This window comes from Lissotriton vulgaris, chromosome 10 (assembly GCF_964263255.1).
Source record: "Lissotriton vulgaris chromosome 10, aLisVul1.2, whole genome shotgun sequence".
NCBI classification, from domain to species: Eukaryota; Metazoa; Chordata; class Amphibia; order Caudata; family Salamandridae; genus Lissotriton; species Lissotriton vulgaris.
Window position 1 is genome coordinate 174844906 of NC_141698.1, and position 16709 is coordinate 174861614.

At 45.8% G+C, this 16709-nt stretch overlaps 1 protein-coding gene across 2 annotated transcripts in view; it reads right to left on the bottom strand.

Annotated features, from left to right (window-relative positions):
• LLGL1 (LLGL scribble cell polarity complex component 1) overlaps nucleotides 1–16709 on the bottom strand; it is a 542661-nt gene that overhangs the window by 6189 nt on the left and 519763 nt on the right. For both annotated transcript variants that reach the window (XM_086940821.1, XM_086940820.1), the window contains exon 21: nucleotides 16192–16315. In XM_086940821.1, the coding sequence (XP_086796947.1) occupies nucleotides 16192–16315 (124 nt within the window). The remainder of the gene's footprint in view (nucleotides 1–16191; nucleotides 16316–16709) is intronic.

The following is a 16709-nucleotide window of genomic DNA, read 5'->3' on the forward strand; positions in this document are numbered from 1 at the left end:
TCAGTGCAGATAGGCAAAGAACAACCTTCGCCAAGCACAAAAAAAGACACTGCAAGGCACAACATTAGGAGGACATATAACCCAATATCGGACTGAGATAAGACTAAAGAAGACAAACTGCGAGGTTAACAATTGGGACAAACTCTTAGAATGTACTATCAACAAAGACCAGAAAACATTTTGGCATATAGTGAGCCTGAATGGTGGAAATCTATTCAAGCCAGCAGAGATGTCTAGCCTCCCATGTTAGGGGGGTTGCCCATTTTGGGGCCTATACTCCTCCTTTCCATGACAACCTGATCCGGAACACACTAGTGGTGAGGAAGGCGTTACCTGCACCCTTGAGTGACCATCTAGACCTGTTGCCCTAGCTGGGAAAACAGTTGCGATCTTGACACAGAATCATGTTAAGGCCCCAGGACTGGCTAAGATCCCATCCAATCTCTTCAAATCTGATCGAAGCACATGGGTGCCTTACAATAATGGGGGACCAGGGCGAGGGTAGGCATACATGCAAGTTGCCGCCACCCGACTGAGTGGAGCAACATTGTGCTCCTTGTCAACCCCGTTGGGCCGTAGTTCCTGAACCGCGGGTGTCAACTACGCCCAATACAGGACTACTAGGGGCCCCATAACAGGCAACCTCCCAATAGTCTTGGAGCCTGTCTCTCCATTTGTGCACCAATCTTTCACATAGGTCCTGATTAAGTGCCAACCGATTCCCTAGGAACAATTAGGCACAAAACATGTCGACCCCACTCTAGAGACACCCTGTTAGGAACATTACATCCCCATAGGGCGTCCAGTTCATTTTATTTAGGCAGGATCTACCTTCACCATTACATTTATTGAGATTAGGGTGCCCCTGACATATTTTAAATCACTTCACACATGCACATCATCACCTACTGCCCCAACACCCGCACGCACCCAACGGCTTCTAAAAAAAGATCTCCGACAGAGAACCCTGGAAACGGTGAGCCCGTCGAGCATTGCAGCGCCGGCCCGACTAGGAGCAAGGCCCAATGATGAGGCACGACCCCTTTCGGCGTATGTGAGGGCAACATGACAAAAGTATGGTCTTTTCGCCTTCCCCTGCCATCAACCCCTTAGGAACTGCACCCCTTGTGTTCAATACGTTCTCCTTGGAGTCACGTGTGCAGGACCTGATTAAAGATTGGCTCCTGGTCCCATCCATTTCTTTCTCATGCCTTACAATAATGCCATTTCCAACGCGATCTTGGCTGACGCAGCGACGACTGCCACATGGAAAGGGGGGAGATTGTTCAAATTTTTGAAAAAGAGAGCCCTAATATCTGGTCTAAGTATTGTCCAAATAGTCTCCTGGATTACCTGCATAAGGTCTTTTGTAAGCAGGTTTTGGAATGGATTGATGAAAATCATTCTTTTTCACTTCCAGGCAAGTTTTACATCTAAAACTACTACCACTGACCAGGTTTTTCCCTTCCTGGTGGCTAAAGGGAAGGCCGTGGCTGTTGGTGAGGGGAGCACTTTTCGTTGCAGTCATTAATCCCCGAGCCGCATTGACCTGGTCCCCTTGGAGATATCAAGGGATTTGTTATTCCCTGCAGTTTGCTCAATATCACTGTGCGCCTCCATGAGGGGAATTGTGCAAGAGTTTGTTGTGGCACAGAGAGATAAAGTGATTTGCCCATAATCACATGATGTTCGCCAAGGCTGGGATTCAATCATATATTCCCAGGTTCCAGAGGCTCTAGCTGCTTAGTCTCATCTCCCTTTATTATGAGCTTCCTTCTACATTTTGTTGCTCGTAAGCACTCTCAAACGTCACCCAATGACACATGCCACACAATCAACTACGTTAAAAAATAAACCGAGGTATTACGGTTAGGCTATGTTTCCTTATTAATCCTGCTACCTTCAAACACAAGTTATTCATTCACAATTGTTCTTGACCATATGAACTCAAAGGCAGCCAAGAGGAAGAGGTGTAAAACTAGAAAAACGTAAAAGCCCCAGTGTGACCCCTAGGATGACACTGGTACCCCTTTATAAGTGCACAGGGCAACCTCAGCAAAATGGAGTGAGGACAAACAAATATGACAAATCGAGCTTAACTTTAACCTGAGGTGGTCAGAGACTACACATAGCTAAGGAACAACCGCCTCAAGGCATACCTTATTCAAGTCTTTCTACTCGAAATTCCTATTGGCAAAGGACCTTTTTATGGCGTGTACTAAATGAGGATTCCCTCCTGGTTTGAGTGCTTGTGTGCCTGCAATAAGGCACACAAAAAGGCAGTGTGCACAGTCACCCAAAGGAAAAAACTTCTAAAAATGTCCAACTCAAATGAACGCAATGGCATAATAAACTAATTTCAAAGTAAGCAGGTCTCCTTCCTTGCCAGCAGCAGCATTTATCCAATTGTAGCTGCTTTAAAATCCTTTCCCTAAAAATGTCAGGGAAGGTTTGTAGAGGGCTGTGTGAAGCAGGTGTCCTGCTAAACCCATAGTAACTTGCAAAGTAATTTTAGTAGCCTGAGGCCCACCACAGGAACACTGCTTTCCGGCTTCCAGGAATATACAATGTAATCAACTAAGGACTGGAAGCCTGTCTATGTGTTTCTCTACAATAAAAGTGAATTCAGAGTAAATAAATAGCACAGTGCACTTAAAAATGAGTAGCGCGTGTTTTCTCTGCCAGGGTCTTTCATTCTCGGAGTTAAATGGAAGGATTCTATATTTGACAACTGGTCAGAAAGTAGAGTGTGCAAAAGATATTAGTAAAGCACACTCCCGACAGGTGTCTGAAGTCCGCACTCAGCAAGTAATCCTCCACAGGCAGTCATGGGCTAGCTCCGGTAGCATAAGGACACGTGGGCTAAACTTGCAGCAAAATCTTGTAGGAAATGGTGCAGCCTGATTTTATGCCCACCCTCTACACCTAGGAGGGCCTCTTACTCAGTCGTGGCAGGCAAGATTTGCGGGTGGGCAGGCTTGGGGGTCGTGAGGGGGGGTATTTAATTTGAAAAATTAAACGTATCATCTCCTCCAGTCCAGCGTTGCATCGTGTCTCCTCTCTCCTCTACATACAGATAGCAGGCAGCCTCCCTCCCCTAAACCAATCACAAAGCTGCAATGGCAGCGTTCCGATTGGTTAGGACGCCGACCCCACAGGCGTCTATGGGGGGGCCACTTTCTCTATGTAGGCTGCATGCTGTCTACATAGAGAAAATGCAGAGTGCGTATGACTGGTTTGGTCAGCCCTGGGGCCGACTAAACAGTTAGCGCACTCAGAGTGGGCAAGCAACTCCTCCCCTGCCATTTTATGTTTCTGCTTCATGCACTGCGAGACAGCAGTCGGGAGACGCTCCTCCGCCCACATGAAGGAGCCGCCCCTGCGTTACTAAAGGGCAAGCAAACGCACCCATTTCTGGGCCACTTACTGCTTGTTAAGTCGTGAATAAATAACGTGTGGTAACAGAATTAACTGCACCCTTTGTTTTCCTATGCAGTCTATGCTTTACTATTCAGTCCTGTATCCCCACAACTACTATTTAACACAGACGTCAACTGAGCTTTGATTATACTGGCCCGCTCAAGTGCTTTTGCAGTTCTTCATCCCCAGAACATGTCGCACAGCTCCTAAAATATGCAAGTCCTTAGCGCTTTGCTCATAATGGGCCGCTAAAGCACTTCAGCGATCACATGCTCAGTTGCACTCATCTCTACAGCAGTGCTAATGTATGGAAGAAAAGAGACAAGAAAGAAGCTAATAAAATAAATGAGAAGATGACAGCAGAACAGCACAAAGCAAGAATGGAACAGAGGGAGTGGAGAAAAAGAGCAAGCAAGAAACAAAAAAATAGAATGTGCTAGAAAACTTACTGAAATCCTTGTAAAAAGAAATGCTAATGGGACAGGCATCACAGGGCGGCTAATTACCTTGGCACAGACATTAAAAGAAGCTTTTCAAATCCTTTCCTTAGTGACACATGATTCCACCAACCTCGTACGCAGTGGTAAATCAAGCCACAGAGCATACTTGGAAAGGAGTGCTCTTCTGGCCCCATACTCTTTACTTTTGGTATTAATAAGAGGCCTTTCTTATTGGATCTCTCTTTCTGGTCGGACAGCTGAACCATCAACTCTTTTGTTGAACTGATAATTTAAAAAATACATTTATGCTGATTGATAGGACCTTACATTTCACTCCACTCATAATTGAAAGTATAATTTCTGGTGTAATTGTTTTAAGAGTTAAGGGAAGGGCCCCTCTTTCCGTAGGCTGGTCACCACTCTTATTATGGAACTGGGGGCAATCTGCCAAGCTTTATTTGTCATTCTCTTTGGCTACCCCCATCATAAGCGAATTACACTAATTAGTTTGGAGTCTACCAAAGCCCTGGCCACTACTGCTCTATCTTTCTGAGCAAAGTTTTCTAACCATCTTTAGCGGATACTGTAGATTGAACAAGGAAAGCGCTATTAGACAGGATGCGGAGATTTGTCAAAAAATAGTAACCTTCACCTGGATTACATAATTTCTTCACCTTGATTACATAATTATTGTGTCCACTGGTGACGGATTCCTATACTTCACTTTCATATGCATAATAAAGCATAGACAAAATTCCTTAAGAAAACAAATCCCCCATCCTCTGAATTTCAGGAAAGTTTTCCAAACCAGCGTACACTCATTTTCTAAGTAAAGGACAAAAAAGAAAAGAGAAAATGATAAATGTGAAAATATGCTGAATAAAGTAAACGTGACGAAAACACGCAGGTGGAGAGATTCAAGTAGAGGAAAAGCAAGGACGGATATTTATACACGAGAAATGGTAAATCGGTTAAAAAGAAAATAATGAAGAAAAGCAGATACACAAAAGCAAGGGAAAGAGATCGGAAGGAGTGAATACAGACTAAAAGGAATGAGAACTTAAAATGGGTGGCGGAGAAGGAGTGGAAGATATGAAGGACACTGCTGGAAAAAAATGCCTCATTACATTGCAGGTTAAAATGTATTAATAAACCGACTGTACAGCTCAATGCTTAATCTGGCTGGAATGGATTGCTGCGGTGGGTTTACAAGCCGAACAATGTGCACCCTGCAGGCCACAGGCTCTCATTCCAGTCACTAAACTGTGGGCAAGTGCTCTTGCTGCAGAGACAGGCTTATCCTTCCTATCTAATCCCTGTGAGACCAATCAATGGAAGTACTGAAGTAATCGGTTGTATTATAATCCAGTCTTAGTGAAATAGATCACACCCTCTCTCTCACTACTACTGGATTGTGTAACAGAATATACTCATCGCTGCAGCCCGTTCATTAATCTAGTTATTTGGGAGAGATCACACATTGTAGGGTGTGAGGTGTTTTTTCCCAATTTTTCGAACTTTTTAGAAGTGCTAAGGCGCAGGTTCTATAAAGGCCACGAGGTGGCGCTACAATCCTTGGAAAGTTCTACTCACTAATATTTGACAATTAGTAGAGTACGAACTCGTCACAAAACCCACCCAATTGAAATGTAGGACGTAGTTTCATAATGAGCGTGAAAACATGCTGTTTTGTGTTTTTGTAGTGCAGAGCAATTTTAAATAAAAAGGGTCGGAGGGAATGCATACATTTTCTCAGAAAACAGTAATCTCAGAACGGCTATTAATCACCCCTAGCACAAAGGTATCTGGAAGGAGGCCTGGTGCATCGGCCATACTGTCAGTTGCAAATCAGATATGGGTTCGATTCCCGCTTCTCCACTTGACCCAATTTCTTCATCGATTCCGTCCCCTTAGCTGACGAAATTAGAAGTACGCAAAAAGGGTGGAGGCTGGTGTGACTTCTCCAAAAGTAACCATGTAATAAATTATCCCACATGTAAACAGGGTGCTGCACTGAACATACTTGAGAGATAAAATTACACTGGGAGACACTAATCCCTTCGTATTTTTAGGTTGGCAGTCTATACCTGACAAATAAAGATATAGGCCTAGGCTTCAAAATAAAAGTGGACACCCATTAGCAAAAAATTAGCTAAAAAACGAGATTACATTTGCAAATGAGGACAGTTTTGAATTTGCAAAGATACGCCGTATAGGTGTTTTGCAAGATATAGGAGACTTTCTGCAGCAAGTGTTTGTGGTAAATAACAGCTCACTAGGCCTAGACCATAAACAACCCCAGAAACAGCCGAAAAACAAGCATTTACAATGCAATGGTCTCGGCATTATTAAAGGTAGAGCTATTGGCATTGATCATGACATTTTTTTTATTTTTTTAATCTTCAATAAACGTCATTGTCATTTACACCGCCAATAGCTTACTCGTTAAATAAATGGCATTGTCATTTGCAATGCCAATAGGTTAATCGCTCGCAAATGCATGACCTATTGCATTTACACACACACACCCAGAGCCACACACACACACACACACACCTAGAGCCACACACACACACATACCCAGAGCCACACACACACACATACCCAGAGCCACACACACACACACATACCCAGAGCCACACACACACACATACCCAGAGCCACACACACACACATACCCAGAGCCACACATACACACATACCCAGAGCCACATACACACACACACACACACACACGGGGGAGCAAGCACAGCCAGGGGGCGGGGAAGCAAGCACAGCCAGGGGGCGGGGAAGCAAGCACAGCCAGGGGGCGGGGAAGCAAGCACAGCCAGGGGGCGGGGAAGCAAGCACAGCCAGGGGGTATGGGAGCAAGCACAGACTGCTTTTGCCTGTCTCTAAAATACCCTTGTTGCTCAAAACAGCCATCCTATATTGGAAAGCTACATTGAAATACACCAAATACATACATAAAATACATACATAAACTGTTTGACTATAGCAAGTACAATGGAAAAGTCATATGTCACTGAATGTAAGATTGGAAGACCAACTGTGTACTGTGTATTATGTTGATGATTCGTGAAACCTATAATAATGCTATGCTCGATTGTAATGATAACCTGAATAAAACCAATAAAAGTATGTTTAAAAAAAGCTAGTAGCTATTTTCTTTTATGTTGTGTGCACACCAGAGCTCGCAGGCCAGAGTATTGTGCTGAGTGGGCCCCCTGCAGCTTGCGGGCCGCAGCACCACGGGGCCTGTGGGGGCCTGTGTTACACCACTATGTTTAGAGGGGGCTGGGTGAGTGCTCTAAGATCTATTTATTGTTCTCACTAATCATGGTTCACATATTGAGATTAACCTAACCTTTTAGGTGGCGCTAAGAGGTGAAATACGACAAAGCCTCTGCTCTGTGGGGCCGGGCGAGAGGTGATGGTCAGAGTGGAGATGCAGGGGCGCTACAACAAAGCCTCAATAACATGTAAATGGTCTTTTAAAGACCTGCTAAGTACTTTGGTGCGGCTGTCTGGGTGTGTGCGCTGAGGAAGCTGAAGGCTGACACAGACAGACAGACACACACACAGTGAGATGACAGAGGGGGGGGAGAGGGAGGGGAGAGTGAGGGCAGGAGGGAGAGAGAGGGCAGGAGGGAGAGAGAGGGCAGGAGGGAGAGAGAGGGCAGGAGGGAGAGAGAGGGCAGGAGGGAGAGAGAGGGCAGGAGGGAGAGAGAGGGCAGGAGGGAGAGAGAGGGCAGGAGGGAGAGTGAGGGCAGGATGGAGAGTGAGGGCAGGATGGAGAGTGAGGGCAGGATGGAGAGTGAGGGCAGGATGGAGAGTGAGGGCAGGATGGAGAGTGAGGGCAGGATGGAGAGTGAGGGCAGGATGGAGAGTGAGGGCAGGATGGAGAGTGAGGGCAGGATGGAGAGTGAGGGCAGGATGGAGAGTGAGGGCAGGATGGAGAGTGAGGGCAGGAGGGAGAGAGAGGGCAGGAGTAAAGGGTGGGCAGGAGGGAGAGGGCAGGCAGGAGGAAAGGTGGGCAGGAGGGAGAGGGCAGGCAGGAGAGTGAGGGCAGGAGGGAGTGGGAGGGCAGGAGGGAGTGGGAGGGCAGGAGGGAGTGGGAGGGCAGGAGGGAGTGGGAGGGCAGGAGGGAGTGGGAGGGCAGGAGGGAGTGGGAGGGCAGGAGGGAGTGGGAGGGCAGGAGGGAGTGGGAGGGCAGGAGGGAGTGGGAGGGCAGGAGGGAGTGGGAGGGCAGGAGGGAGAGGGAGGGCAGGAGGGAGAGAGAGGGCAGGAGGGAGAGAGAGGGCAGGAGGGAGAGAGAGGGCAGGAGGGAGAGAGGGCAGGAGGGAGAGAGAGAGGGCAGGAGGGAGAGAGAGGGCAGGAGGGAGAGAGAGGGCAGGAGGGAGAGAGAGATGGAGAGGGAGGGCAGGAGGAAAGGGTGGGCAGGATGGAGGGCAGGCTGGAGAGGGAGGGCAGGCTGGAGAGGGAGGGCAGGCTGGAGAGGGAGGGCAGGGAGGCGGGACCTTCTTCGCTACTAAAACTCATTAAATCCCAACCCCCAGCTCGTCGCCATGGAAATGAACACAGTAACCACCAGAGGACGCTGCCTGCATCTCTAACCCATGTTGGCCGCCACAAAAGACCATTTGCATCTCTAAATCTGTCACCTACCAGAGAAGACCACCGGCATCTCTAAATGACTTTCCTCCGCTCAGAAAACAGCCTGCATCTCTACGCCAAATCATCTATCAGAAAATACTATTTGCATCTCTAACATTTTAACTGCTAGCAGAGAGAAGTACTAGGGAGACGAGGAGCATTTCTGACCCATGCGACCCACCAGTGAAGACTGCTGCATCGTCCCCAATTCCATGGAACAAAGAAGTTCATCTGCGCCTACATACCGTGTAGCCTACCAGAGGAGGCAACGAGCATGTCAAACCTACATCACTCACCAGAGAAGGCGGCCTGCATTAATGCCTCTGTGCCCACCACACAGAAGGCGAAGCAAATATTGCTTGCTAATTAATACATGGGAGGACTCACTGTGTCTCACATAACACTTGAGACTGGAGAAAGGTTGAGAAAACTAGAGATTTACGAAGTGTTGGCCCTTGCTGCTCTACCTTTCGGTGTTTAGGTAGGCGCCTAGGACCGCGCCACAGACAGCATACGAATGACCAACAGGCCATTCGTCCTATGATGACATGGAGTTCTACTAGTGACATGATAATTGATAAATTAGCAGTCGGTAAATGTAAGCAGAACCTCTAAGGTAGAATTATTGGGGCATAATGCAGACAGCACGTATTTTTAAAACAAAAAAATAAAGATATTTCATGTTTCTAAAAAAAAAAAAGTGTTCATTACTGGTGAAAACAACATTGCAATAAATTATGTTTTTCAAACTAATGTTAGAAGTGAAACAAAACACTATTGGCTCTTTTTTTTTATTCTGTGATGTAAAAACAGTTGTATTCAAATCCCATAATTCACAAGAATGACAACCTTCAGTGAATCACTCTGTATCCCACGAAGAGGGAAGTTTACATTTTACATGTAATATTCAAGGATGCACTATATTAAGGAGTCTGCTACGGCCTATTGGTGCAATATCGGGTGAGGGTGGCCTTTATTAAAGAGCTCTGCCTCAGTCTCCCGTTGCCAGTATTCCTCGGTATCGACACCCTTTACTTTTATCATTTGTATAAAATGATAGATTTCTTAATAAACGGAACATGTAAATATCACTTTAGACATACACTCAGAATATGGCTTTGTGTATGTTGCCGGCATTTCCTCAATCGTCTGTGCATCTCTAAGCTTGTACTCTATGTGAACTCTCCATCTGTCTCGCATTTGTTAGGATGGGAGTATTTTGAAAAAATCTTAGTACATAATGGCGAAAGTCCAAAGTGCTTGGTGGTGGTGGTGGAGGCGCAAGAACCTCGAGCGTTGCATGCCTGTTGACAGTGCCAGTGTCCCGGAGGCCTACTGAAAGACAGCTCGTGTGTGGTGTTGACCTTTTGTATAGGCCACATACCACACAAACATAGTCTTGTAGACTTGTATGCAGCTGTATAAAACTCTATTTCAATAGTCCACTGCAGCCTGTTTCTCAGCTCTTTAACAATGTAAACCCACTGAAAAACGGTTCGTGGTGGGAGTCCCCCAAACAAAGAGTCCAAAATCCATTGAGGGGTGGAGGGCAAGTAAAAACCACTGAAAAGCAAACAGGCACCCAGATGACCGCTGGAGACAAGCCAGGCAGTTGAGCGTCTAAAAACAAACAGGTCCGTTGCCTTATATCCCCAAATTCCCAATACCACCAAAAATGAAAAAACGCACAAAAACCACAACAATGCAGAGAAATTGTTTACATGGCGAGCAGGACAGCACCCTCTCCCTCCACAGACAACGTGTTTTATGGGCCCGGAGACCAGAAGTTTATAACCGCTGCATTGATTAAAGATTAAAAGACACCATATTGGGCAACAGCACGAGCCACAGCATACCTTCCCAGCCTCGCTCGAAGATAAAAGTCAAGAAACTGAAAATGCACCTCCACTGCGGCGGCCTTTCCACCATTGCAAAACATAAAACACCGCTTTAAAAATGAACCACAAAACAGCGAAAACTAGAGGAATAACTTGGGGGGAGGAAAGGCATCTTCATTCTCTGCCAGTTTAAGAGGAAAGGAAATCGGTTTAAAAAATATACTGGTCTCTCCCCCAAACAAAAGGTAACACACACTACGTGACGCACATCTAAAGATTTACAAATACACTATTTTCATGCAGTTAAAAAACATCATGAATTACGTACACACAGATATTATATACACGGGTAGCTTTTCAGACGTATGTAGCAGGCAAAAGTAGGTACATATAAACAGATATAACAGCACATAACTATTACATGTTCAATCGTATATATATATATACAGTAAAAGTCATCGTGAAGCGGTGTCCTAGTGATCCGAGCGTATGCGCCGCAGGAGCAGGATTCACAAGAGGAAAAAACAATAACAACAAGAGGGGTGTCTGGCATGGAGTGGTTGCGCTTGGCACTCGATTGACAGCACGAGACGCTTTGCATAGATTGATACAAGCGCAGTGCAGTGCGGTGCCGAGATGGTGCTGCTTGGATGTTTTTAGACTTCGGAGCTGCCTTTTGTCCCGGTTCCGCTCATCAGCCCCTTTGCTCTGCGAGGCCAATCCCCACTCCGGGGGCGTTCGGCTCGAGCAAGGTTAAGGAGCTGTCTGATGCTTGCAATTAGTGGACACACCACCCTCCCTTGAAGCGAGCAAGCGGCCCAAACACACGGGCCCCTCGGCATCCTGCCACTTACACGGAAGTCAAGGCCTTCACTGATACAAGCGAGGGAGCCGAGGGAGCCTCAGCCAAGAACCCGAAATACAATCACTGGAACAGCCAATCATCAACAATTTCGGCATAGTGGATGCCTGGGGATGGAGTGTGACTCCTAGGGCTGGAGCACGGCCGACAGGGAGCCACGAACAGGCGACCTACCTCATCTTACTGTGCAGAAAAATGGCGCCCAAAGCTTCCGATTTTTTTCCGGATTTGGGGGCGTGGTTTTGCTGTCCTGAGTGACGGGCTACGTCACGAGCTAAAGAACAGCAAAAATGACGCCCCCAAATCCGAAAAAGACGGGGCTTGTTTGAAGTGACGCATCTCTCCTCCAATGGCTGGCCTCCGTTTAGGAAGCCAGCCAATGAAGGAGAGAGAGGGCAGGGAGGCCGGACCTTCTTCGCTACTAAAACTCATTAAATCTCATGCCTAAGTCTGCGCAAGCGCAGCCTTTTAGGCCTTCGACCTAACCAGCCCGTACAATGACATGTCAGACCAGCCCTTCTGGCTCTGCCCGACGGCCCGAAAGGCCAGTCCGACCCGGTCTGTACTGACTGCAGAGGCGTCTCAGTCACTGAACAACATTAACAACTTAGTTTAATTTTCCTTCCTTATACTGAACACCGCATGAGACACACGGAATATAAATAGAGAGCAAACGGAGAAGGCACAGAGATTTCAACAACATGCCGGAAATGGGAGATGTGGACGCAGATGGCGGGCGGGGTGTCAATCATACTGGTGACTTGAAGAAGGCCTAGCAGTGGGAATGCTCAAGAAGGCAGCGCCAGTTAAGTGTTGCAGGCATGGAACTGAATCGGGGTCAGATCACCGGTCTCTTTAGCTAGGAAAATTAACGTTGGGGATCCACTGGTGTGCCCTATCCTAGATTATCTTCACACAGATTAATAGTTTATCGGGACAGCCCGAAACCCTTACAAGTGCTCGGGCTCAGTAAATTCCGCTGCAGGTAGGACATGCGAGTCCAAGTCAACGTGGTCACTGGCATCAGATGCAAGTGGATGAGCCACAAATAGCCTTCAATTGGACTGAACCCAAGATCAAACAAAAATCACAGTGAAGGTGGGGCATTTGTCCAACACTGAAGGAGGGTTTTCCATGTCTAAGTGAAGCCAGCTTCTGTTCTGATGGCCTTAAGAAACAATCCTTCACTGAGTGTGTAAAGAGGCAGTTCTCCATGGCATGTACGCTCACAAGTTTGACAAGCTGGGGCACGAATAAGGAGCAGGCAAATGAGGGAGCAGGAAAACGAACCAGTGGTAAGCAATGGGTGGGCTCTAACCCAATCTATGCGCCTGGAATACAACAAATTAAGTGCATGCACTGTCTAGAAGGCTCCAACCTAAGAACAAAAAGAAAATACCCGTTCATAAAAAAATTTCCTATTCCCACCTCAGTCTCGACTTTAGTTGGTGACAACTTTTGTATGTTACATGCGGAGTTAATCCATTACTGCATATTTTCTGCTGGTCTCCCATCATGCACATTGAATATGTACTACCCACTATTTGTTGGGGTTTACGGTCTCTGCCCAAAAAGGAGCATCCTTCCAGCACTGAATTCACTGCACTGGTCCACAGTGATGCACTACAAGGTCTCTTAGAAATAGTTTACCGGTCATGTCTCTCAGCAAATATCTGCTGTTGAAGGGCCCCACAGCATTCAAGCTTTCCTCTAGTACATGAGGATTCATCCATACAAAAATAGCTGACCACAATCAAAGGCAGAGAACCAAAAAACAAAATTGAACTAAACTTGCATGAAACAAACAGACAAAAAAAAAATCTGTGTGTCGTATTTTCTAGAAGTAAAGTCCTCCTGGACACAGAGAATGCCCTGTGCTTGGTCAGCGAAGCGGAAGGGGGATGCACAACCGCCATTTGGGACTCTGACCTAATTCGACTCCCAGAGACTGCTGCTGCCACAATGAGAAAGAAGGACTTCCAGGCTGGTTCCAGCGCAGGCCCAGCACATGGCCAGCACAGCCTCCCAAGCCCCAGACAACAGCTGGGAGCGGCACAAAGCCGATTTCAGCAGCGCTCTGAAGTATAATCCTCTGGAAGGCGATGGAGATGCTCGGAAGCACAAGGGACTGATGCAGGCAGCTAGCCGGGGTGCGCCAGCCAACAAAGACCCCCTGGCACAGAGGGCTGCAGCGGAGAGCAAATAGAGACCGTTTATAAATAAAGGCACACAGTTTTCCCTTTTTATAGGAACCCATCTATTTTTCGGTTTCCGTTTTAACCCATGTTGAAAAATAAATGCAAATTCCTTTTTTAGTGATTCTAAATCCTGACAGTCATGACTGCAAGGTCATTAGATGCGCTGACTGACTGGTAAGAGAGCTAAAAAGAGAAAGCTTTTCAATGAGGCTTAAACAGCAGTAGATGTGCACGAAGTTGATGCGAAAATGCGCTGGTATTGGAGTGCATTGACTTCTATTCTGCATCTATTCATATTATTGAAACCAGACAGGGATTCAAGCACGAGTGTACATTTATCAGTTATATAAATGTGGAACTAGTACTAGCTTCAGTTTTACGTTTTTTCCACAAAACCTATAATAAATATAGATTCATAGATAATATGATCAAGTCATACGTGTTGATAAATAGATGAAAATGTCACAAAAAACAAATACCAGAGTACAGGGAGCCCAATTTATAAGCGAGTGAAAAAACAGCCCCAGCTAAGCCTACAATGAAAGCTGTTAAAGCACACATCCCCCACGCCACTCCGCTCAACCGCCTCAGTCAGGCAGACAATAGGTAAACATGCAACTGTGTCAACCAACAAAGATTAAGAGATGAAAATAATTAAAGTTTTTGGTTGTCTGCTCCCTTCACAAGAATCTCGAGCTTGAACGGTTTTTTCCAAGACTGGCCAATCAGTGATAACCATTCGAACCAACTGGGTTAGCGTGGCAGTTGAAGAGAGCCGCTCGCTTGTATAGCTCCCTGCCCGTAGGGGTATGTTGTCATTTAGGACACACATGAAAAAGGATAGGGTTTCATGGTTTACAAACATCAATTGGGTTTCCTTCAAGAGTCCAGTGCTCAGTACTCCACGGTATTCAACAGAAAAAGAAGGTGCCCACCCTCAAGTTTCACTGTTTTACTGAATGACCAGGGGTTACCCGACTGCAGACCTGCAGCATCTAACCTGTTTTATGGGTGATAACAAGTCGTGCCACTGATACAATCCGACATAGGGCACACATCGTCTAATAGGTTGCCACATTTTTTCCAGCATGCAAGAAATCTTGGAAATCAGCATGCAGGGACTAGCGAGAATTAAGTTGCAGATTAACATAGCCAAAGGAAACCAGAGTCACATTGTGCCTATAATGTCAATATAGAGGCTGAGCGGGTTTTTGTAACAGGAGACATCTGTGCACTCTGTGTCGCACAATAGAAGTGTTCATGTGAACGATGGAGACAAAAGGAGTGCAGTCTCTAGTGATTTTTTTGGTGTAGGATCCACATGAAAAGTAAAACCACTAACTCATGTGCCAATAATACATAGGAAGATTCATGTTAATGTCAATGAAAAACAGCTTCTGCCCTCCTATAACTGCTTCCCAACTCCGAGAAAAGTAGTACTGTCCAACAAGGGAACCCAGAATGACTCGCTGCTCACCTATCATTGTTCCCCACCTCTTCAGAGCTCAGTGGTATCTTCCAACAAGGGGACCTGGATCGGTTTACGGAAACAATTTCCATCACTGCCTTTATGCAGGAAGTTTACTCTAACCACTGCTTCCACACTCACTCCCCACACTTTGCTCTTCTGACCTTCATCTTGCATCTCGTGACAGAAGGTGGCTCGATCAACTAAGTCACATAGAATGCAAACGAGAGCCATGACTGCCAACTGTATAACTTCCCCTCCCTGCAGAGACCTCTTCCAGCTTCCGAGACAAGCAACCTCAACTACCTATCAACCTAACTTTAGTCAAGATTCTGAGCGAAAGAGGCATGGAGATATGTACCTCTTGTATGTTTACCTCTTGTTTAGGCATGCTTTTGTTCACATTTCAGATATTATGCAGCGTGCCAAATAGATTTGCACTGAATCAGTAATTTTTGGAGTGAAATCCAAGTTCACAAAGGGCAACTTTAGGAGCCATTTGGATGGGAGTATTGGCTTTGGTGCTTATTATAAAAGTCCATGGGAGGTGTACCGTACAGTCTGCTACCGGCATGGGCTCCAGTCCAGTTTCCATGTAACTGCCCAAAAAATCATTTCTGAGCACAGGGCCTTGTGCCCAGAGGATCTTCCTACAGCTTGTTGTCTTTGAAGGTGGTTTGAAGGATTCTGTAGGTACAGCCGCCCGTGGTTGTTATATGCAGTAGAGACTGATCAAGTGTTTTCAGATAGAGGCACATTCTGACTGCACAATGTATTATTCTTGCCATTTCTGGGAGTCCGCTGTGTAATACTGCAGTGCAACAGGAATAACAAACTGATCCATCACACGCAAACTGGAAAAAAATTGAGGGAGCATCGCCCTGAACATTTTCAGCTGAATGATAGTCTCCTTTACTTACCATACTTGGGGAGGCAGAGAAATAGTTACACTTTGCTGAATTGAGTTACAACTTGAGCTTGTTTGGGAGTGAAGGCTTGGAACAAGGAAAAAGGCTCTATGAAAGGCACGATCTTTGAAATCATATCTAGGTTATATTTCCCTTATGGTGCATGTACATGAACATTAACGAGCGAAGGAAGACACCATGGGTGTCCTGTAAGCTACAATTTATTGGCATAATTGAAAGGGAATTTACAGGTTCGTTGACACAGGTCTAGGGGGTACATTTAGATACACACTCGGAAATGTACTTTTTCTCACATAATCAGGTGGTCTACTGTTGCATACAATCGAGTACAGTAAATCTGTATCAATAGGTAACAAAATGTAGAATAAACTATTACATACGTCAAAAAATCCTTCACTTCTTCCACCGTGATGTCACCAGTGGTGTCATGTACATTGTCTATGCTGTGATTGGGGGAGTCTATTGATGACGGCGACAATGTTGTTGGACTTTCCACTGGTGTTCCTAGAGAGGATAGAGCACAACATTAAAAATCTTTCTCACAGAAAAAGTCAGCTTGGATACGAATTTTCATCCCTCACCTCACCACCCAGGATCCCACCATAAAAATGTAGATGAAGCTTCTAACAGCTTAAAAGTAAACAATGACAGTCCCAAAGAACGACTGTCGTATATGCCAACCAACATTCGGACGGCAAACTATTCACAGTTGTACAGAAGCTGTTACTGCTTGGGCAAGCTCGATGTGGTTAATTTCAATACGTCCGAGTTACTACATTATCAACATTGTGTCCTTTAAGCAGGATGCGATGTTGTGAATTAATACTTCATTAAGTTACAGAAGCTTTAAAAGCTATAGTCAAGTGGATTATTTGACGGCTGTGTTACTAGGATACCC